The following is a 23,268-nucleotide window of genomic DNA, read 5'->3' on the forward strand; positions in this document are numbered from 1 at the left end:
AGTTCCAGCTGTGTTGGCAAAATACAACACAAATACAATACAAAGTACAGAAAATACACAAGTATCACTAATATCCCTAATAAACAATAGTGTGTATCTAAAGTACACACAAGTGTGGAGCTCAATTGATAAGTGAGTCTCACTTAACACTTGTGACTCGAATGATGCAAGTGAAGCAGAAACAACAACCTCTAGTAAAATGAGAAGAGGCTGTCTTCTGTTCACACTTTAGGAAAATACATGACAGGCCGTGTACATAGAAGCACGTGGACTTGTTCTACCTGCGGCAGTTTGTCGCTGCATTCATGCTTGTGAAGAGGCGGCATGGCCGACTGGGCCGGTGGACAGTGCAGCCCCTCGGTTCTGCCTTTCACAGAATATTCTGGTGTCCTTCCCTCGGTGATGAGCAAGGTCAGGAACACCAGGAACTCCTCTGCATCGTACTCGAAAAACTCCTCGGTGGCATCTAGACAAGGCAGAGAAACAGTGGGTCAGCATATATTTTAAAATCCCTTCACATCTAAATATAAACATGGAACCAATTTGAGGTAAGTAGCAAGTATAGTGCTAATTTACCTATCCTGTGACGGATGTGGGGGCAATACAAACACAATCACAAAGACACCTGTATTGACATGATAAGCACATGAATGTCTGAAAGTCTTTGTCCAGGTTTTTGCTTAAGTGGATATGGCAATTTAGCTTTGGCTGGAAAGACTTGTTTAGAGAATGGGTGTGGGGGAAGGCAGCGGGTGACACAACTTTTCCAGTTTGGCCGCTTCAAAGGAATATATTTAGACCTTCCATGTCAGCTGAGCTGAGGGGTGAAGCTGCACACTGTCTGCTCTCTCCCTTATACAACACACACACACACACACACACACACACACACACACACACACACACACACGTATAGGCAGCACTGACAACGTCATTCACACTCACTGACAAAGCATTTGCTAACAAAAACACAGCCGTTTAACAGTAAATAATAGAAATAATAGAACAGAGTAATGCTTCACCACCTGGTGCTCCAGAAATTTTTACCAGGGTGGGGTTGGGCAGGGCTGGTAGGGTGACCAAGACCTAGCAGGACAAAGAGCTGATACAACCTCTCACCATTCAGGAATGGGCTATTCCCTTCTGAATCAACTGCAACAATGTTGAAATGAACTATTATGCAGAAGCAGAAAGACTACTGACAAGAAGCACTCTGCTGGCTGTCATATTATATTATTCACAATAATCACATTTATAGCAGATTTTACAAGGATCAAGATGGAGGCTGTTAGGTCACCAGTCAAATGTTACAAATTGTAGCTGTGGCTCATCAGTTTGTGTCATACCACAACAGCATTAACAAAATCATGCTTTGTTTGTGATTGTAATTGAAGCTTAGATCTAAAGCAGGGGTATTTTTAGAAGGAGGCTGAAGAACCCGCCTTAGCTCCTGCACTCCTCCAGAGAAAACTCCCAGAATCCCGCAGGAGGTCAGCTGATACACAACAGCTCTAAGAATCACAGCTCTCTTTCTTTACAGCACACAAGCGAAAAACACTGACGCACGAAGCTGCCTGGCCTACAATCTCAAGCCCTTCTTCTCCTGCCTTCATTTAAATTGTGAGTCCAGCAAATATTAGGTCACAATCGCATGGATATTTTTTGCATGTTTTAAGCATTTTGAGGCCCTCATAAGGCTAGACATACAAATACACACACAGCCTGTCCTCCTCCCACTAGAAGAGAGTCCCTCTCAGCTGGCTCTGCAGAAGCGTTAGCTACGAGCTGCTGCTGTATGTGTGTGTGTGTGTGTGTGTGTGTGTGTGTGGCGTATTGCAGTCAGCCAGCCAGTCAGCCACATTCCTCTCAGGGAACTCCTCCTACATGCCTTTAAGCTGCTGCTGCTGCACGTGGAGAGAGGCGCAGTCCAACACAAAACATGAGGAGGGAGGGAAGGGGATGGTACTGGAGGGAGGGGGGGCTTCTGTTAGCCAGCTGTAGGCTGAATAAGCGCAGGGTGAAAGAGATGGAGAGGGAGGCTATATTCAGGGACAATATCCTTTTCTTTATGGGCTGCAATCGGAAAGGCTTGAACAAAGGGAGACCAGAGGGAGTAATATATGACAAAAGTCAAGATTCAAGGTCACAGAGTCACCTTTACACGATGGTTGGCTTGAATGTACTGGATATATAGTACGTGTTAAGGTATATTCCCAATCCACACTGTAAAAGGCTTCCTTCCCTGGTCCTATCCGGGGATTTGGGCTAAAGGTGATGCTCCATGACGGAGGCGAGGAGCAAAGGAGAAAGGAAGATCGGATGAATGAAGAGAGGGAGGTAGAAGAGTGATAAAGGGAACAGCAGAAAATATCCTCTGGGAAGTGGTGTGCTACACATTCCCCCCCACTTCAACACACACATGCACAAACAGAGCCCCTACATACAGAAACCCTACACACAGAGCCCCAATCGTGTGTGCAGAGTGGGTGTCATATGGCTGCTTTCTAGGAAAGGCAAACCCAGTAACACATACATACACAGCTAAAGAGCACATATACCAAAGACACAGTGATACACAAACACACCAAACACATGAACACAAATACACACACACACACACAACACACACACACGTGTAATGCAGGACAAAGGACTAGTGATGGAGGCTTTGGTTAAGAGGCCCAGCCTACATATGCATAGATGTGAGCTGTCATTCTTTAGGGCGTCGTGCCTGAATAGAACATTCCTATGAAGCCTACACACACACACACACACACACACAGACACACACAGACACACACAGACACACACAGACACACACAGACACACACACACACACACACACACACACACACACACACACACAAAGAAACAAGATAAATGGAAGCAGGGAGGTGATTAGGATACAGGACAACACAAAAAAGGCAGAGAAGTAGGCAACCTTTTCATAGACAGGAAAAGAGAAACCTGTGTTCAACATAAAAAAAACACATTTACAGAACTGAACTACTTTTGTCCTTTTTCAACAACTTAAAAAAAAAAAAAAAACTAACTGACTGTAATATCCGGACAGTGTTGTTTGAGCTTGATGCAGGATGCTGAAATCTCTACAGAGTTAAATCACCTCTCTCTGTTTACCAATCATTAAACCTTACCAATGTTCAGTCCTGCCTTTTGCTCCCCCTCCTCCTCCCCCCCTCCTCCTCCCTTTCCCACTGGGCCGTGACCAATTTATTCCTGCCTCTCCATCTCTTTAAAATGTGAAATCCGTCTCTCATAAATGTATATTTGTACTTCTTGAATTAATGAATGTCTTTAAGACGACTTCTCTCTCTCCCCAGTTTGTTTGAGATATCTCAGTGCGTAATGTATATATGATGTAGTCTGGTCTCTCTTCCTTTCAAACCTGTGTGTAAACTCCACTGGCCCCCTTGCATTCAGTTGGAGAAGTACCATAGCAACTACTAGAGCTGCTTGAGAAATGCAAACAGAAAACATTTCAAATCAGGAACACATAATCAGGTTTAGGTCCACTGTTTAATAACAGGCTTTGCTGATACCTTTTGCACTTTTCAGACCAAAATACTAACACACAATGAAACACCGGTCTTTATTTTTTTAATGTGTGTGTGACCTCTCCTTCTCTTGATAATGTGTGATGTGAATTATGTAACAGGTTGGATTTAGATTCAGGCGTCTTATTATTAGACCTGTGACCGCCTGCCACCAAGTGCAGCTGGAGCCCCACCTACAAATCGGCTGGTTGCGGCCTACACACACACACACACACACACACACACACACACACACACACACACACACACACACACACACACACACACACACACACACACACACACAGGCACACACACACACACACAGGCACACACACACACAGGCACACACGCACACACCTCTCAGCTGTCTCCATGTCCTCGGGCCAACAGATCAGCATAGAGTCATGTGGGATGGAAAAAGGCCTCCAGGACAAGAGTGGAGCGGTCAGCCTCGGTAGCTAACAGTGTTCAGAGTAAACGCCCAGTGGTATGCACTGACACACGCTTTAGTGTGATTCATCATTACCTAAGGCCTGTCAGAGAGGCAAATGAACAAGTCAAACATGTCAGTGCATTCTCAAAATGGTTATGGAGCTTGTAATTTGAATACATATTGCTGGAGTACATTTTTACAGTTTGTACGCAGTATGTGTATCAGAGAGAGACACAAAGCAAGAGACATTTAGATAAGCTGACCCATTAATCTGTGCACTCTGGCCACATAATCACTGCATGGTTGGCCCTCTTTCACACACATACATTCACAGCTAATTTGAATGCAGTGCAGGTACGCATATGGCAAAAAACCACTCCCATCCTCCTCTGCTCAGTCAGTGCGGTTCTTACATGTCATTTGTTTAAGACTACGTTTCATTTAAATGAAGCAGAGAGCACTGCCAGAGTGTTGTTAGTCTTTCCTCATTAATGATCTGTCTGTGGTTGGGGGGACTGGAGACAAAAGCCAGTAGCAGATGAGGAAAAAGGAAGTACAGATCAAAGTCTCAGTGGGATCACAACACTGATGAGCTCACCTATAACTGAGCTACTAGTTATCATAGACAATATGCAATAATATATTGCAGAGCAGCAACCAGGGAGAAACTAAGCATACTTTAGAAGGAGAGAGACAGAAGGTCTGCAAAGATATTGGAGGATACAGACGAGTTATCTAAAGGGCAGATAACAAAATATGCACAGTTAGTTCAAAAGGCAGACAGGAAGTCCTATCAACATTGTTTCCATACAACTGTCTGTCAAGTGGATTTCATGCAAACATTTGAAACCTTGTGGAAAGCAAAAAAAAAAAAAAAAAAGAATTAGGTGGCATTTGCATCAGCTGTGTTGACGTAGAAACTAAGCATTGTGAATGTCAAAACACATCTGCAACAAGAACAGTCTATTAGAAATGGCAAGTTGTTAGTGTTGAATGAATGAAAATAGAAAACAGGCTATATTGAGGCCATACGTGAGCTATCTGGCCGATTGTGAGGGACAAATATATTTTATATATATATATACATACATATATATATATATATATATATACATACATACATACATGCATACACACACACACACACACACACACACACACACACACTTCATGCACTTGTGGACATGCAACAGGGAGAGAGATGGTGGATTGATGGGCTGAGCAGTTTCTTGGGGTTATGTTGCCTTGCTCAAGGGCACCTCTGCACTGCACAGGAGGTGAATCTGGCACCTCTCCAGCTACCAGTCCACACTCCGTATTGTGGTCTGTGGGACTTGAACCCTACACACTGAGCTACTATTTAGAATGTCTAACGCTACGTTTAAACTGTAGTACTACATAACCGAACAAGTTGTGAGATGGTTGAGGGGAGATTTCTTTCTTCTTCTTTGTTTTTTTCAAAGAGCTAAACTCATCTTTTGCTATACCGAGAATAAGTTAACATTTTCATGACAAACAAGGCAGACAGGTAAACATCAAGACAGACTCAGACAGAAAGACAAGGGTGAATAAACAGTCTAATTAGATTTAATCCCAGTCTAATATTCAAATTAACTTAAATGTGTGACAAAAATAAACAATGGCTAGAAGAATGGCTAGAATAGTAAACTGTTTTGTTCCAGTTCAAATGGCGAGACTGGCTGAAAACACATAAATAAATGTCTACAGCTACTGTTGAGGTTCCCCTGAGCAAGATATTAAAGCCCCTAACTGCTCCAGTGGGGCTGAATCCATTTTCTCAAGATGAATAAATAATAAAACTAAGAGGACAAAGGTCTGTATAACTGGAATTTCTTAATGAAAAACAACACAGCAGGGACACCAGAGGATTGTTAAGATTTCTGAGACTTGCTGCTCTTTTAAGATGCATTTGAATTTTTTTTTTTTTAGGACCTGCAGACTCCAGATAACCGGCCTGCCGGGAGGCTGTGCGTTCAAGGCATTTCCCACCAGCTTCAGTACAGCAATGGCAGCAGTCTGCTGAGCTCACTGAGGTTTTAGCACATAATGATATCTATTCTTCTGAATGGAACCAAATGGTGAAGGTTCAACCTTCCCAACTGCATCTCCTTATTCTGATCAGCTAAAGCACTGGCTGTCCTTGATGGGAAACAACTCAAAGTAAAAGCCTTTTTTTGTCTGCGCTTGCACAACTCTGCTAAATGTGTGAAATATAAATGCAAAGAAAACTGTGATGTTGTAATGACCTTGAATCATGAATAGACTTGCATTGTGTAAATGGGTCAAAGTACACGTATAGTACATACACAATAGGGCTGTGCGATAGTGGAAGTGCAATTTCAATTCATACCCCTATGCAAAAGCCTTCATTGATCCTTTCATATGTGCATTTGCAGGGATTTCAGCTGCAACAAACAAAGCACTTCTAATTTCTCCCTCAGTTACACAACTAATAACAAGACTGTGTCACTTCCCTTGAACTGTGCATAGGCAGGGGAAGCAGAAACAGAAATCTAAATCTAACACTGTTGTGCTCGTACTGAAAAAGGGTAATATTCTGTTGTGTGGGACCTGCATGAAAAGAGTCATAAGCAGTCAGATGCCTGTATGTTCATTAGGGCTGGGGGTAAACGATTATTTATTAAACGATTAATTGGGCGATTATTTTATCGATTACTCGACTCATCTAACGACTAATTGGACGATTAATCTAACGATTATTTTTCTGTTAGACAGATGGCTAACGTTAGCTACTACAGATAGCTGTGTTCTGCAGCCGTAAGCCAGCTACCATTCAAGCCAACATTAGATGATAACTAACGTTTGCTAAACACAGCTGTCTTCATGCTGTTTTGCCATAGTTGGAGCACCACAGGGGTAACAACCAAGAGTAGCCACAAAATATAGTATGATGAAGCTGATGCACTGTATGATGCTGTGTAACAGTGTGCTATCATACTTGTCTAATTCTCCAAGGCCCAGGAAGATTACAATATTTTTATTTTAAAATGGTATACCATAAGATTAGTGATAATTCTGAATGAGAAATTTCAGAAAAACACTAACACGCACACATTTTCTCATACACACAACTGCACTTCAATAATGAATATACAGAGGAAGAATGTGAGATTACACTGACAGTTCTTCCATGCTAAATCTCCTTACTGCAGCCCCCGGTGAGATAAATATAGACACAACTTGGTAGCTCTCATTTTCTGTTTATCTCTCTCTGTCTGATTTCAAAGGGTAGGTCCCTACAATCAACTATTTGATGACTTTGTGGTGGTGTCTGCCAGCAGCGCCTATGTTAAAAAGGGCTAATGTGGTGAATGCCTGAAGTGAAGTCATACACTATGGAGTGATCAAAATAATTGCAACACTGTGAGAAAAGTTTCAACAGGCACAAGTTACTCGCCTAAATGCTGACACATGGCCATGCTATGCTCCTTTGATTTCTATGTACTATAGCTAGTAGGCTAAGCTAACCCTTTAATGTACAAGTACCACCCTCTTACCAAAGCATAGCACAGACAGCACTTACATTATCTGAAAGTTACTGAAAAGGGTAGGCACTCCCCTATAATTCATCACTGGGCTGAGCTTTTGAAGGCTTCCTGATGTCCACTATATAGATATCCCTAGACGATGAGAGCAAATAGGCCAGTTTCAAAGTATTCAAATGCACTGGTAGCAAAGCAGGTGGCATATTTGAAGTGTCAGCAGCTCTGGCAACTGCATTTCACCACCCTGGGAATTGTTTGCAATGCCGTCTTTTCTGTCCCATGGCCAGTTCTGCAGTCAGACCATCTATATTTGGAGACCAGCTGGTCTGCAAAACCAACTAAATTGTATCTCCTTTCCCTATACATCTGAAGGATTACAGTGCTTGAATATAATCTTTAAGTACGTTCCTTACCAGCTCTCTCTTTCTATGAGCACTTCAAAACAAGAGTGTGCTTCCAGACATGGTGCGTGTCCTGAAATATGCAAGACCACAAATCTGACAGGCCTAAAGAGAAGCTACATCGACGTGAGCAGTCTCACCCTTAGTATGCAGCCATGCACTCTATGAACATATGAATGTGTGTATGTATCCTTTAACACAATGCAGTACATATGTTGTGTTCCCACCGAAGACGAAGCGAGTATTTGCCTCGCTTTAGTTGTGCAAGTTTACTTGGATAACTTGTATTTACTCGCGTAAGCAAACATTCGCCCTTAAATCTGTTTTACAACAGTGGTATGAGCCTAAAATAAACAGATTTTGCTGTGATTTAATGTCAATAACCAGATCAAAAGGTTGCTGAGACAACTACATCATGGTGGTGATTTGTAAAAAGTCTGAATTCATACTTTGTTGGGTCTGTGTGTGAGAGAACAAGCAAACAACTTTTAAAATGCTTGTTTTCTGAGCGTTCATAGTAAAGTAAAACCGACAGCTGGAATCAAGTTACAGACATATTTTCAGCAATCACCAGGTAGGCCATTTCCCTTTGTCCTGCCTGGTCTCTGTATAAATATGAAGTAGTATGATAGAGCTCTAGGTGCACACAGACAGATACACGTGGGAGTGGCACCTCCGTAGCTCGCAGCACACAGGTTGAGAAGAGAGTGTGAAGATAAATCCATCTTTTAATCCCAAAAGTTTAAACTAAAGTTTAAAATTCCGGTAAACGTCTCCAGATCAGAGCAGAATCCGGTGTGACTACAGTTGTTTATTCCTCCAGAAGCTCCGGCTCTACCCTCGGCTCTCTTGTGCAGAGCTCCTCAGGCTGTGGGCCAGCAGCAGCTCTGTCTCCCCGCTCCTTCCCATACAACACTGCAAACACCCCACGATACGCACAGATTATGTGCTCAAAGTTCAATCTTTTCAACTCGCACGAAATGTGAATGGGGCGAAATGTATGTATGTAAAATTTTATGTAATCTATTCACGAGAATCATTTTATGTACCTTGGTGGGAACACAGTGTTAGAGATCCCTCCCTAACGTTCTGAGTATTCATTGACATAACCTCATCTCCTATTCAGAATCTGTTATGCTTACATAACATTTTTTAAAGAAATTCTGTCAAGCATTTTGCTAGTTAGCATAACATTGTGTACTTGAATGATTGAGTGCAAACATAGTGAAAAACCCATAGCTTCTTTAACAGATATTTTCAATTCTGACAGTTCTGAAGTAAGTTGATGTTTTTAAAAAACACCACTATTGTCTTAGTATTTTCATGTTTCTCATAATGGTGTTGAAGGGCAGAAAAAACAAATTAGTCACCATTTTTGACACCAAACCAAAGAGAAGTCTTGTGGTGTCTATTTTTGTAGTCAGCTGTCAAGCAATGGTGTTGTCATGACTGCAAGCATACTGTGTACTCCAGCTACCATGTTGAAAACATGTAGACAGGCAAGTGATGCCCACAGGTTTGGACAACTAAATTAATGTTAATTAGGGTGAAGCTGACACATTTTTAATGGGCAGATGGCTAAAAATAAGAAGCTTAATACTACATTTGATCTCATCACCGGTAGCTCGGCCTGTCACAATATTTACGTTATCGACTCATTGTACAGTATTCACGATACGTATTGCCTGTCATAATATCCACTTATTGTTCAAGCATGTCACCAACATTTTAGCCAACATGATGACAGAATAAACAGCTGGGTTTTACCTACCATTAGTGTATTACCTGTTAAAACACCATAACACCATAATGACAGTAATATTGTTTATCGCAATTATTTTTTTCGGACAAGATATCGTCCAACAAAGTAGTTATTGTGAAAGTAGTTATCAAAACATGCTGACCACATTGCTAAACTCAAACAAATCATCCACATCCAGTGCACCTATGGGGGAGTTGAAGGTTTTAATTGTTCCTGTGAAAGCAGAAACTGACAACTAACTGAGCCCTGTGGAAATGCACAACAGCATAACTTTTCCTTTTCAAGTCCCAGTATGAGCGAAGGTGTTGCAGTAAACGAAACATCTGACTGACCCGGGACTACTAGATAAGAGTGACTGATCAGAAATGTTGACTGGGGAAAAAAAGAGGGTAAAAAAAAAAAAAAAGGACGCGTGTTACCTAGGCAACAGAGACCTTGTGTTAAACATTCCCGTCGCGGTGATTGAAGAGTGTGTGTGTGTAGGAACGAGCTGCACCAATAAGCGTCTTTGTATGTGAAAGTGAGCTCGACAAGAAAAGTGTCAGAAGACAATTAATGCTCCTGTTGTGCTGTGTGAGTGTGTGAGTGTGTGTGTGTGTGTGTGTGTGTGTGAGCGTGACGTGCACTGGGTAATACGGCATATGATTGTTTTGTGCTAGAGTGTGTCTGTTGCGCTGTGACTGTATACCATGTCCTTGTATAGTACACTGTAGCCGCCTGTTGTGTCCGTTAAGCTGTTTATGTGATCACACTCGTTTGGTGTGTGTAAGTTATTCCAAGTGTGTCTTAGTGTTTATGTCACTCTCGTATCTTTCGGTCTGCCTGTCTGTGGCAAAGCAGCGGAGGATTCCTGCTAAATTTCTATTGTAACAACGGGGTCAGCTGTGTTTCCATAGCGTTTTATAACATGAATCACAATTCACTGCCAGCTCACCTTTCCTGTTTTTGTCTGCCTTGTGTTACACAATTAAAAACACTGGGAAGTGGTGGTGAAGTCTGCCAAGAAACTGGCATGTTTTTGCCAGAAGACTGTTAAGAATGGTATGGATCAGAGGAAAGGAAGAGCTGATCCAGATTCAGTTTAATGTTGTTGAAATTAAGCACATCACATTTGTTTTTAAAATACTGCCATATAGGGTGCCACTGACATTTGAAATTCTATTAAGTTGGCTATCAGCAAATCTCAACAACAAACTTTGTTTGTCTGTCAACCACTACTTAGTAGCAGAAAGTTTAGTTATAGTCAGGGTTTCCAAAATTATGTTTAAGAGCCTGCTTTCCTCACAACTTTTCCAGTTCCCTCCCACTTGATTAATGGCAACATTTCTTCAAAACTGTGGACTTCGGCTCTATGACGTGTGTGTGTGTGTGTGTGTGTGTGTGTGTGTGTGTGTGTGTGTGTGTGTGTGTGTGTGTCCCTCTCTCCCACTCTGCAACACAAAGGGGCAGATTCACAGCACACTTAGTAACAGGCCCTGATTGGCTGAGAGGCATTAGTACAGTTCCAGTTGAGGAGAACCCCTCTTCTGTTTTGTGAACTCAGCTGCTGTTATTCTCCCACTGCCAACAAACAATAAACACACACACACACACACACACACACACTCGACCCAGACTGACACACCACCTTGCCCTCTCTCTAACACCCATTATTGTTAGCCATAAACAGAGCTGTTGTTTAGGCACTGAGCAACTTGCATGCTAGTGAAGTGACAGGGCAAACAAGATCTGAACCTCTATAAAAAAAAAAAAAAAAATACGTGTGTAACAGACAATTCATCTGGGCTGATGTGGAAAAAGTTACTTAAGGCTCTCTGACCAAGGACCTGATTTCAGAGAGCAGCTACTGTGTGTCTGTCAATTAGCACTTCTTTCACTTGGTTGTTGACACGGCCTTGTTGTCTTTTCCTTACACATTTTGGGTAGGTAAAAACGTACAAGACACATTCCTGTATATTTTTTGTACATAGCTATTGGGCAAAAACATATTTTTTTCTGATATGGCTGTATATACACCATTTCTAGGTCATCTAGTTTACACCCACACTTAGTGCAGTAAACCTCAGTTGAGTTCATGGACACAAATCCCCCTTAAATCACCTGTGTTGTTCAGCTTTCTTATAGTATTAGATGAAATGATGAAAGAACCAGCAACAATGGTCGCCTATCACGGTTAGGTAACCATGGTTGAAGGAGTGCCAAAGAGTCTGCAGGATTTCATTGCAACCTCTCACTATGCCAGCTGATTTCAGTGAGTAGCACGCCTTTAACCAGGCACGATTGGAGAATCAGCTGGTACTGCCTTTGTATCAGATGAAAACCTGCATACTCTCCTGCCAGCTACTGACCGCAAAGATTTAAATTCAAAACCCAAATCAGCTGGGACGTTCTAGGTTAGGAATGAGATACAGCTCTCTTCATCTTCAACAACCATAGCAACTGAGGTCCTTGAGTAAGGTACTTAAACCCTCTATTATTCAGATGACTTGTTCAGTGGCCAAAAGAAGAAGATTGGCTGCACTGGGCAGCCACCAGGTGTAAATGCATTAGCCTGAGTAAATGTCAAACAGAGTGAAGCTTAAAAAACAGTATATGTGCTGTAAACGTTGCGGATATAAAAAAAAAAAGCAAAACAGGAGGATGCACAAAAACACACACACACACCCCAAAAGAATGAGGTAGGTGTACTAAAGGTGGGACTAAAGTGTGTACCTTGTGCTTGTGACATTTACTTGCTCATAACAATTCGTCAAACCTCTCTCTCTGTCCTCATCTCCCTCTCATCTTTCCTGAAATGCCAGAGAGATTATCTTCGGAAGGAGTGACCTAAGGTTTGTTGTGCCCTCCGCAGTGCCTTTTCTGACCTCACTTGCACATGCTGTAGCCTGGCCCCCTAAGCCCTTTATTCAGGCAAGAGTGGTCCTTTGCAAACTCATTGTCTAACTAATACCGGTTTTGTAATGTGGAGTGGAGTAAGTACAGCAGTACTGGACATGTTGGGAAAAGTCGGAATTACTAAACCCCAGTAGAGCCAACGATCATGCAGACCTGCCTAATCTAGCATAATAATGTACACTACAGCAACAAACTTTCCTTTCAGATTCAACTTTCTCATTCAGTAGTGAATGCACATTCCAATATTACATCGGGAGCATGAGCAACATTAAAATTTCTTCATGAGAAGGAAAATGTTAAAGATGATAATTGCATTCTGTACTACACGTTTGCTTACTTATTTATAGGCCACTAGATTTAACTCTGGGTCTACATGGGTCCTCCTTGACCAGTTTCTATCTCCTCTAAAGGCAACATCTGACACTAGATCTTTATTAAAAGTTATTAGAGCAGTTTTAATTTCAGCTAGCTGTCTGCTGGTAGCTGTAGGACACTAGGGCAGTAGGACAAACCATGCTCTCTCTGTAACCAGAGCCACCATGTCCAACATGAAGGCACAGGCCTTTGACCTCTCATCTGCTGCCGATGCCAATTTCTAGAAAGGGGAGTCCACATTGAGCAACCCGAGCAGCGTAGCTCCAAGGCCCACATGAAAAGTGTGCCAGTTGTGGCACAGACAGATCGAGGTAGTTGGTGACTGGAATTAACCACTTGGGATAAACAAGCACAAGGTCAAAGTCTTGACTCACCTTATTCTTCCTAATGCTGTACTGAATGATTTATCTAACTAACTAGCAGCTGTTGTTCATATTCTCTGCTTTTGGGTCCTACACACCTTTCATCATCATCCTGTACTTTGTGTGTTAATCATTTAGCACCTTCTTTCTCAGAACTTGTGCAACTCAAAGTCACAGCTCCTTCCCTGACAAATTCAACAACAGCATTCATTAACGGCACATCAAAACTAAAAACCTAACTGCTGAGAATCAGCTGAGTCAAGGGGAAAAAAAGAACATTAAGCCAGCTAAAACAGGACAGACTGACTGTCAGCTGGTTTGTTGTGAGGATAAAGCAATGCTGGGGGTTACTGGGGAATCGCCTAGCTCAATATTGAGGCCTAAAAGCATTGAGATGACACAATGGAGAAAAGGAAAGGGGATAGTTGTGATGAGTCTCAAATTAACTTAACCTCACACTGTTGTTAATAAACAATGTGCTTAACACCTCCACAATGGGCCCCTGAGGTACTCTCTGTTAACAAAGTGGGAGTGTGTGCGTTCATGTATGCGCAACCACAATTCTATTACTCTTACTTCTATTAGTGCTCTTGCTTCATGGATATCAACTGGTTGATATTAGATTTGTCTTGATCAATAAGTATTAGTATGAATACACACAAAACTACATTCCTTAGATTCTTCATCTACCTTTCTTTTTTTCTTCCATACTGTGATCAGACGGCCTTTTAGTACTACACCACTGTACACTGTCAGCATGGGAACACAGGAACAGATGAGATGTGTGTGTTGTGTGTCGGTCGGGTGTATGAACCTGATTAAAGTGCTGGCTTACGTAACACTGTGTGGTGTCTAGTAATAGACCTTAAAAGCTGAAGACTATCTGTCAATAGCAGCATTAACCAGTTGCAGCAAATCAGGAGCGAGTGACAAAGCACATTAATTTAAAAGAAATTCTGTTCCTGTTGATCTTTTTAATGCTTCGACAACCTTCGCTATTTGTGGTTGAAACATTTTTACTTTTATCAAGAGAGTCAAAGCGAATGCTGCTCTTCCACAACATTGAAGCATTACAATATCTGGTATACACAGAATTTGTGATTTACAACTAAAATGTTTCTTTGGAAAAAAACACATACATTTAGTTTTTTTTAAACGTAGTATGCATTAAAAAGGCAAACAAAGTTGAACCCTGACTTCACACCACAGTTGACTTGTCAGCCACACTGAGCGTTACACACAGTGTCACATGCACTTTGCTCAGAACAGCACAATTACAAAAATGGAAACCTAAACATGTGTTTTAGGAGGAAGATGCCTTAAAACACTCCAGTTACACTCAGAAAACAGCACCAGCGTATGACTGGCCTTACACTATTGCTTCAATGTTCCTCTTTTCAAGTATTACATGATATATGCACCGCAACAGCAGTATATCTGCAAAATGTCTTTGTCAAGCAAATCAGTATACCGTTGAATATGTGAGGCCCTACTATCACATATTTTCATTCTTGTGTTATAGATAGTAAGTCAACCTAGCTCTTTTTCTGTCAATATGCTTTTTGTCTAGATATGTTCAGCAGATAGTGGTGGTGGAGGTGTTAAGTGCTGAGGTGTTACAGAAGCTGAAGCCTATGTGACTCAGATGACAGGAGAGAAAAAGAAAGGAAGGGTGAGATAGCATAGGTAAAAGAAGAGCAGCGGAGCGGGGACTGGGAACGTTGATTCATTGCAAGGTCAGAAAGAATTGCCTGAACAAGGTCTTTCCTCCTGACAAATCTTAGCAGAATAACAACAATCACACATCCCCTAAAATACTCCTATGTAAACACTGCTGAGATAAACAAGAAGCTGTCATTTTGGTTACTCAGTTACAAAAATAACAGACATGGTGGAAGCATGACAAAGAAATACTTGAAATATTCGTGCCAGGCCGGAGTGCTTGTGTTTTTCTTTAGTATGTGGTTTCTGAGAGAGGTGTGCGAGTCCCACTCCCACAGAACTTAGGTCTACTTATGTCACATCAGGTATTAATAGTGGAAGGAAGGATGCAGTATAGATGGCACAAGGGTTTAATAGATCATGGAGATGAAGTCCTAATATACGTATTATAGAGTTTCGGCCACTTTGTTGACAAAAAAAACAAACAAAAAACTTTTTTACTACCCTTGTTAATGTGTTCAACATTAATCTGAAACCTTGCGAGACACAACCCAAGACGAACTGAATATGCCAAAGATAAAAGACAAAAATAAAAGACACAGAAACTGAAATACAGAGCGAGAAAGAGACATTGTCCCCACCACAACACCACCCCTACCATGAGAAAACCACCAGGTCCAGATGGCTCTTCCTGTTCCTGCAGTGCTGGCTGCTGGTTGGCTATGAGGAGCCACGGGGACGGGAGGATGTGACGAACACACAAGCAAATGACATCACTTGCTCAGTGGCACCCTGGCAGCAGAAATATGACCCATGCTGCTTCTTTCACCTTCAGCCAGTCCAGCACTAAGTCTGGGTGGTGTATTTCCGTGTGTCCATATAGCCTTTGAACACAAAGTAGCTGTACTAAATATAAACACATGGTTTTATTTCTGTGCATCTGGAAACAGCTCACTATATATATATATATATATATATATATATAGGGTAACAGTACACTTGTATATGTGTCCTGTTAAAGTGTTGGTGTGCTAAATAAATTGTCCCAGCATTATGTAAGAGCATTGCTGGACTGGGAGGACTGGGTGCCCAATCCCATGCAGCGGCTAGGCAAGGCTAGGCTACTTACAGTCAAAGCTGTCACAACAGCATTGATTTAGGCTGATTACTCCGGGGGCCAGGATAGTAACTCACAGCTGAATGCCTACCCAGTATTGGTATTCATTGCGAAAGGCAGGCCTGAATCTCGCTGTACAATGGGGAGTCCAATATCCATGTTCAGTGCAGCTGGGTCAGCAAATCGCAGTGATGTTGTATTGAAAAAGCAATATGATGAAACACTCACGTTGACCTAAATTAGCTGATCAAATTAATACCTAAGATTGTGTATGCATTAACAGGAAATAGGATTTTTTTTTAAAATCTCAATTACCTTTTTTTTTATTTATCTGTTTCTGCTGTGCAATTTCTATACACAAAATAAGTAATGACAAATGACAGATGACAGGATGTGTTTTGGAATAAAAAAAAATAAAGACAGTACTACCACCCAGCACTAGTCTTAATGTGTTTAATGTAACCAAGAACATAAACGAATCAATCAAGAAAGGGAAAAAATATATACAGATGGACTCCAACTGTGCGAGATGAGTAAAACAGAAGACAGCACCTGTTGTGGCTGCCTATGGGGTAAATCACCGGCGAGGAGGAGGCAAAGACAACACAGGACTAGACAGGTGTTGTATGGGACAACAGTGTATGTCGCTCTGCGTTATCTGGGTCTCTTCTCAGTGAGAGTGTATACTCTGATCCACTGGCATGTGGCTGGGACGTCTCAGGGCAGCTGTAATCTGGCTGAGCGCACAGCAGAAGGCAGACAGTGAAGTAAGTTGGGTGGGGGGTGGACTTGCGTTCGAGTCCTCCTTAAAGGACTAATGGCTCCAAACAGGAAGCACCACCAAACAAACACACCAAATAACATTACAGGGATCAGGAGCACAACGCTGAGGCTTGCCAGCTGACTGCGTCTCTCCAACATGACTAGCTCTGAGGTCATCTCTCTGTATGTTGTTTAACTTGCCTGAACAAGGGAGAGAAGGAGAGCTGTGGTTGAGGGCTTAAAGGAGGAGGCACACAGTCGCCATTCTTTGCTCTTTGCTCATACATTTCACTACCATCTAATGCAATTTTTTATTTTTTATTTGTAATGTCCCTACTGTGATTGGGTTGTGAAGAGGACCACAGTTGAGCAAAAACAGCCTATTTATATGGTGTAAACAATTCCAATGTGGTTTTCGAATCAAACTTTGCCCTACTATATGTGGAGACAACACACTAAAAACAATGTTTTTAAGGATACAAAGAAAACCCATCTTAACCACATTCTAGCTGAAACGGTTTGAAACCTGATACGACAGGCCATGTTTTCCCCGACTGGTGTAAACAGGTCCTGAGTTTTCCCATAGCTTCTCTTTACAGGACCTGTAAAAGCTGTCAGTTGAGCCACATGGTTCAACGGTACAGCGCTTATTAGGGCCAACAGCAATCTGTTGCGTACTCTGTGCCACACTGACTCTCTCCTCACACCCGCACACACTTGTACACGCCATCCTGACTCACAGCTCAAACTCACAGAAAAACAAGGGGGTCAGATGACTCTGGTTAGGCCCCTGAGAAGAATACAAGTACTCCTCTTCTCCCTTTATAACAAAAGCATGGTTTACAAAGCACCACCAAGAGATGTTGCAAGAACATGAAGAAAAAATTCTACTCATCTATCTGAATGATTTCTTTTTTTCTTCTTTGGACACCAACTATGACACTCAAACCCAGGGTATTAGGTGATACAGGTTTCCCAATTGATGCCAGAGGTCCTTTTTGTTCTCTAGTTTTAATATGTATTAGCTGACAGGATTGAACTAGTTGGGACCATTAATTCATTCATTCTAATATGAGGCTCTAACATCACTTCCTAAGTGTACGTGGGGGACATTCATACAAAATCATAATTAAATTGTGTGTTTACGGCGGTGACTTGATTTGGATCGGTCACACCAGCCTGCTATGGGACCTGTTCATTAACGTCAGCACAGATACTGATTCAATACGTTTGATTTGAGCGTCACTAGTTCCCACAGTCCCCTCTCAAGGTGCTAAAGGTGGCACGAGAGCCAAGGTGTTGCAGGGTACAGCCTGATTCATCACCTTATCACCCACCCAAAGCCTTGGCTTGACATTTCACACGCACCTGATCAGGAGGTCACATCCTGAGAGACTTGTTGCAGGAGCTTTAGTGCTAGATGAACATGTCTGGACTTGTTCAGCTCTCCCCTTCAAACTTGCTCTGTGAACCTGTCCATTCTGCGCTCAACTTGACCTTCCTTTGGTCCAGGCTACTAAGTAAACAACTTCTCTCACCACTGCAGTGCTTTTCTCTGAGAGCAGGGAGAGGAGAAACTAAGGCAAAAGAAGGAAGGCATCTGGGCTATAAGCAATCTGGTATCTCCACAAGAGGAACGGTACAGTATGTTCCAAATAACAATAGCCCCACAGTGTCTGCCAGTCAAACAGGGAGCTACTGCTGTGGAGCAGCTTCTACTGGCACAAGCTTTCATAATTAGAACATGACACTGAGTGAGTCAACCTGACACAGTGACAATCCATGAAAGGGTGAGGAACAAACGTGTTGAAGTAATGTGCCTCAGGACAACAGTTCTCACTCTTTTTGGCTGATACAAGGTAGGCATACACACAACATGTATTTTGGTAAATCTCAATATCCCAACTAACACTACAATATACAACAGCACCGTGTTGCTGTTTACTCTTCACAGTTGATCCTGAATGCTGTGCTGCATTATTAGGCTATAATTACACTGTACATTGCTAGTCAGTGTGCCCTTTACTCTGGCCAGGCACATCACACAAATGTCTGGGTCAGTGCTTCTATATAAAGGCTTAGGATCCTGCAGGCAAGGAGAGGCAAGGCTAGGGTTAAAAGTCTAGGCCCATATAGGGCACATGTTTATTGTTTGTTGTGGAGTCCCATTACCAGCATATTGTGCTCTAAGGAAGAGCCCACTCAGGCCAGTCAGCAGCCTGACTGCAGTTTCATAACGTATGCATACACACCGACTATCCCTGATTGACTGCAGCTAATCTCATCATGACTGAGAACAGTGGTCCTTCACTGCTTCCAAGTATGGTGCTATTGTGTTGTTGACAACAGATCAAGCCACCAGCTACCCTGGATCACAAGCAACCATGTACAATCAATCACAGAGTGAATCATTTAGCTTATACAATAATGTTAATTGTGTCTGGGCAGAGATTAAGGTACTGAGATACCCTTTACAAATTAATGCCACAGTAAAATTAGCAGAATCAGGTTGAAACAAACAAGGGTGTCCCCTCTGTCCCTGTTTTACCTCTTGCTGCAGATACAGCGACATGTAAACAGGTTGCAGAGCATACGGCAAGAGCCTTATTTCCACAACAGGGTGGGTGTCAAGAATATTTTGCAGCAGCACTGTGCAAGAGACTGTCAAAACAAGAGCTAGTGGAAAAGGGAACAGCGTTTGGCATGAGATGATGCTTGCAGGTTATATGGTGATGTAGAAATGGGGAAAAGAAACAGCTGACATCCATGTTCACATCCAGAACTAGAGCGGCAAATGTGTGTTGCATGTACACGTCCTCACTGACTCGGGTCAGGCTTTGTTAATTCACATAACCGGTGACCAGGCTGACCAGCTGTTACATAATTCCCTGGCCTGATTCTTCTCTCAGAGGAATGGGTACAGTCAGTCCACTAAAGCTGGAACTGTACAGCTTGCCCACACATTGACCATCAAAACCCAGCCCCATGTGTCTGTGTGTTTCTGGTGCTCCACATACCTCGCTCGGGCTTCATGTTGTCCAGTGTCATCAGGTTGCCTTTGGGGACTCTTGCAGGGTCTTCTGTTTTTTTTTTTTCCTTCTATCACACAGAAACACACAGTGTGTCTGGACCCCCCCAAAACCCTCTGAGACTAAGACCTGCTGTACTAGCTAAGCAATAATATCAGCTGTGAAGGCTGTGAGTTGGTGCCAGCTGCCCCCTATCCAACAACAAAGCATTGCTTTGTTAGCATGCTACTGTACGCTTCCATTGAGTCGCACTGTATTGTCCACAAAGACAGCTGATAGCGAATGCCAGTAACACTTCGCGTTAAGTAATGTGGCTGTCAACCTGCTTGCTAGCAAGTAACCAATCTGCCTACTAATAATTTAACTAGCAAGCGGACTACTCTTATAGCCCGTCTCAAATTCCACCACCTGAACCATAGTTACGTCGCGATGCATGTCTGTGTCTCCTCTGCCGTAACGTTGACTCCTCGCAACGGCACTCTGCCACAACGAGGGGGGGCTGCTAACTCAGCAGTGTTAGCTAGATAGCAAACACTACTAACTAACTTTTATCGTGACTCTGCGGTCGGTTAAGTGTCTACTGGCGACGACGACGTCCCACACATCCCAACCCCCACTGTAGCGCAGGTAGCCACAGCTCAGCTACAAACGCTGATTCCGGTGACGGACGGTCTCGGTAGCCCTTTTTTTTTAATGCTACGACGAGAACATATTCAGCGTATCATTCTTCTCACGAAATGTTAACCGGATGTGGTCCACTTTCTACCCATCCACAGTGTCTCAGTCGTCGCCATCTACTTAACGCTAGAAACGCCACCTGTGCTGACTTCCTCTGCCTTCTTCATTAAAACTTTTCAAACCAACAACAAATAGCACGACTCCGCTCGACCGCGTCGGTATCACGGCGACGTTAACCGAGTAGCAGCTGATGTTTTTTTGTTGTTTTTCACCGCTGACAGGCCAGCTGGCTGCTACAACTACAAGTCTGGGTCGATACTGATATTATTCAGGCGAAATGCAGATGAAAGGAACAGTGAGTCCTCCTAGTCGTGATGCTTACAGTCTGCCTCCCCTCCTCGCTTCCCTCCCCAATGCTTGTCAAAACAGATCAGTGCAGCTCCAGTCACGTGTCCCAACAACAGCCCCAGTCGTCACTTCCCTCTCTACCAGCCTCGCATGAACTCGCAGCCATAGCAACCGCCAAGTTTGGTACCTAAAAACTTCCGAGGAAGACGCGCCGTATCTGATGAAGACGCGGTTAAAAATAAAAGCACGACCTGGATTTGTTTCTCTACGGTTCTGTTAGACGGATGACACCGGGCGTGTGAGCGGGGGAAAGGGTCCAAACGAGAGAGAGGCTCTTCTCTCCGTGAGCTGATTGGTCACTGGTATTCGGTGAGCGTCCACGTGCGCACGTGAGGGTTCGTTTTTTTCCGTCGCGAACATTTTGTCCTGGCTTCCTTGGCCTGTACGAAGCCAAAGATCTTATGTGTTGCCGTACAAAGTCCTGACTGGCTGACAGACTCACTCACTCACTTTCAAAGTAGTTTTAAATCAATGTAAACCATAGCAGGCCAACATTGTGCCAAAACAAATGAGACCTGTTTAGCCACACCCGACAGTGTGAACGGACTTATGCACTAAAAATAGTTACACAGCACTATATTCAAGCCCAAGGCGATGTTATGGCAAAGCAATGCCAGATACAACATCAGATTGGAATGAAAACCCAACTGTGTCCGACCTCTATAACAAATATGCCCCATGACACACAAAAAAACTGTTTATTTTTTCCAGAAAAACAGTTAAAACTGAACTTCAGCATGTGAAGATAAATAAAACCAAATAGATCTAGAACCTAATAAGGATGTGGTCCATTGTCGTATTGGTACAAATGAAAGAAGGACAGAGGGAGAGCTCTTTGTTTTAATCTCTTCTCTGTTAAAACCTCTTGGAACAAAGGCAAAGGCCAAAATGAGGACACTAGAATCTGCTTGACAAATCTGTTTGGCAGCTGCAGTTGCACTTTGGGTGTTATTGTTGCTTGCTGCACACAGAAATACTCTATAGAGTGGACTTCAGCTTGGTTGAAAATGACTTGTATTATTATAATGTTTTAATAGACTATGCTAAAAAAAAAAAAGCTGCTGCCTGTCAGCCTATTTGTTGTGAGCCTATTGAATTTTAAATTGACTGAGTTGTGCTTTGTTTCTGATACGAGAGAGAAGTTGCCCAGACAATGTGGGGTCGTAAAGTCCACAATAACAATGCAAACATCTACCAGTTTATATTGGGCATTTATCTGGCATGGAAGCAAAGAGTACTCAGTTAGTCTACTGCCACTGATTTACACCAGAATGATGTCAAACAACTGCTGTCAGTCTTTCACCCGTCTGTGATCCTGCACATGACAAAGCCAACTGACAACAACATAAGAAACCATGTGGCTTCCTATGAAGGTTTTATCTGAGGAACAGCTGTGTAAAGGGTGCTGATCGTGGGGATTGGGTTGCTGGTGTCGGTCAGGGGTTAAAGATACCATGTCAGAGCCATTGTTCAGTTGTTATCAAAGGGCTAAAAAATGTACTAGGTGTGTTACTGAGTAGTTAACAACAATGTTGACAGACAGACATGAGCTATGCGGTTAAAGAGGAATTCTTATTCTGAAACTGATTGCACATCCTACTTTTAGTTATTGTGCAAAGTCTAGTTCTAATTTGTATAAATGAGAAATTCTCTGAATTTGATGACTTTCCTTTTAAAAATACCATATTTAGTGTCTAGCATCTTTGTCAAGATCAGCCATACTGGAGTTACACGGGTGTTTAAACTGTAATTTGGTCCGGTTTAATTGTACTTCTGCAAACAGCCAGTCACAGCCCAACCTGGAACTAAGGGCTGTGTTATTTTCGTAGGGGAAGCTGACATTGTAACTTGCGGTTTGCAATGAGCTGCAAAGACCTGCATCACACTTAGGGCTGTAGTTAGTGTGATGATGCCATTTAGAGATAAATCCTGGAGCTAACAGTAGCAACTCCTAGAAAGCTATGACAACACCCTTGCTGATATATGGGGACATATCCTAATGGATGCAGCTCTTCACTGGAAGATTTAATATCTGTGTCTGTAGCGAACAGTGTTCAGTGTAAATTAACCAAAGATCAGTTTAGGTCTTGATACTCTGAGTTCCAATGTGGGGACCCAGTCTGTGTTGTATTGATTTTAGTGTCCACTGTTATTGTTATTATTGAATAGGGAGTTTAAATTATCTTCTTTTAGTGTGAATTTTCCCTTTAAGCATGTTGTAAATGCAAACAAAGAAGTTCTTGTGAGTGGAAAAACCATGCCATAGCCCCATCTAGTGGCAGTATACAAGCAATGCAGCA

General features: G+C 42.5%; 1 protein-coding gene across 1 annotated transcript in view; it reads right to left on the reverse strand.

The window, feature by feature from the left end:
- atosa (atos homolog A) overlaps nucleotides 1-21,226 on the reverse strand; it is a 31,626-nt gene extending 10,400 nt beyond the window's left edge. Inside the window, exons 1-2 of the mRNA XM_051380589.1 lie at nucleotides 19,871-21,226; nucleotides 282-466 (exon numbers count right to left, since the gene is read on the reverse strand). Of these exons, the coding sequence (XP_051236549.1) occupies nucleotides 282-466; nucleotides 19,871-19,901 (216 nt within the window). The 5' untranslated portion in view covers nucleotides 19,902-21,226. The remainder of the gene's footprint in view (nucleotides 1-281; nucleotides 467-19,870) is intronic.
- Nucleotides 21,227-23,268: the final 2,042 nt, after the last annotated feature.

The sequence above is a fragment of the Dicentrarchus labrax genome, unplaced genomic scaffold (genome assembly GCF_905237075.1).
Source record: "Dicentrarchus labrax unplaced genomic scaffold, dlabrax2021, whole genome shotgun sequence".
NCBI classification, from domain to species: domain Eukaryota; kingdom Metazoa; phylum Chordata; class Actinopteri; family Moronidae; genus Dicentrarchus; species Dicentrarchus labrax.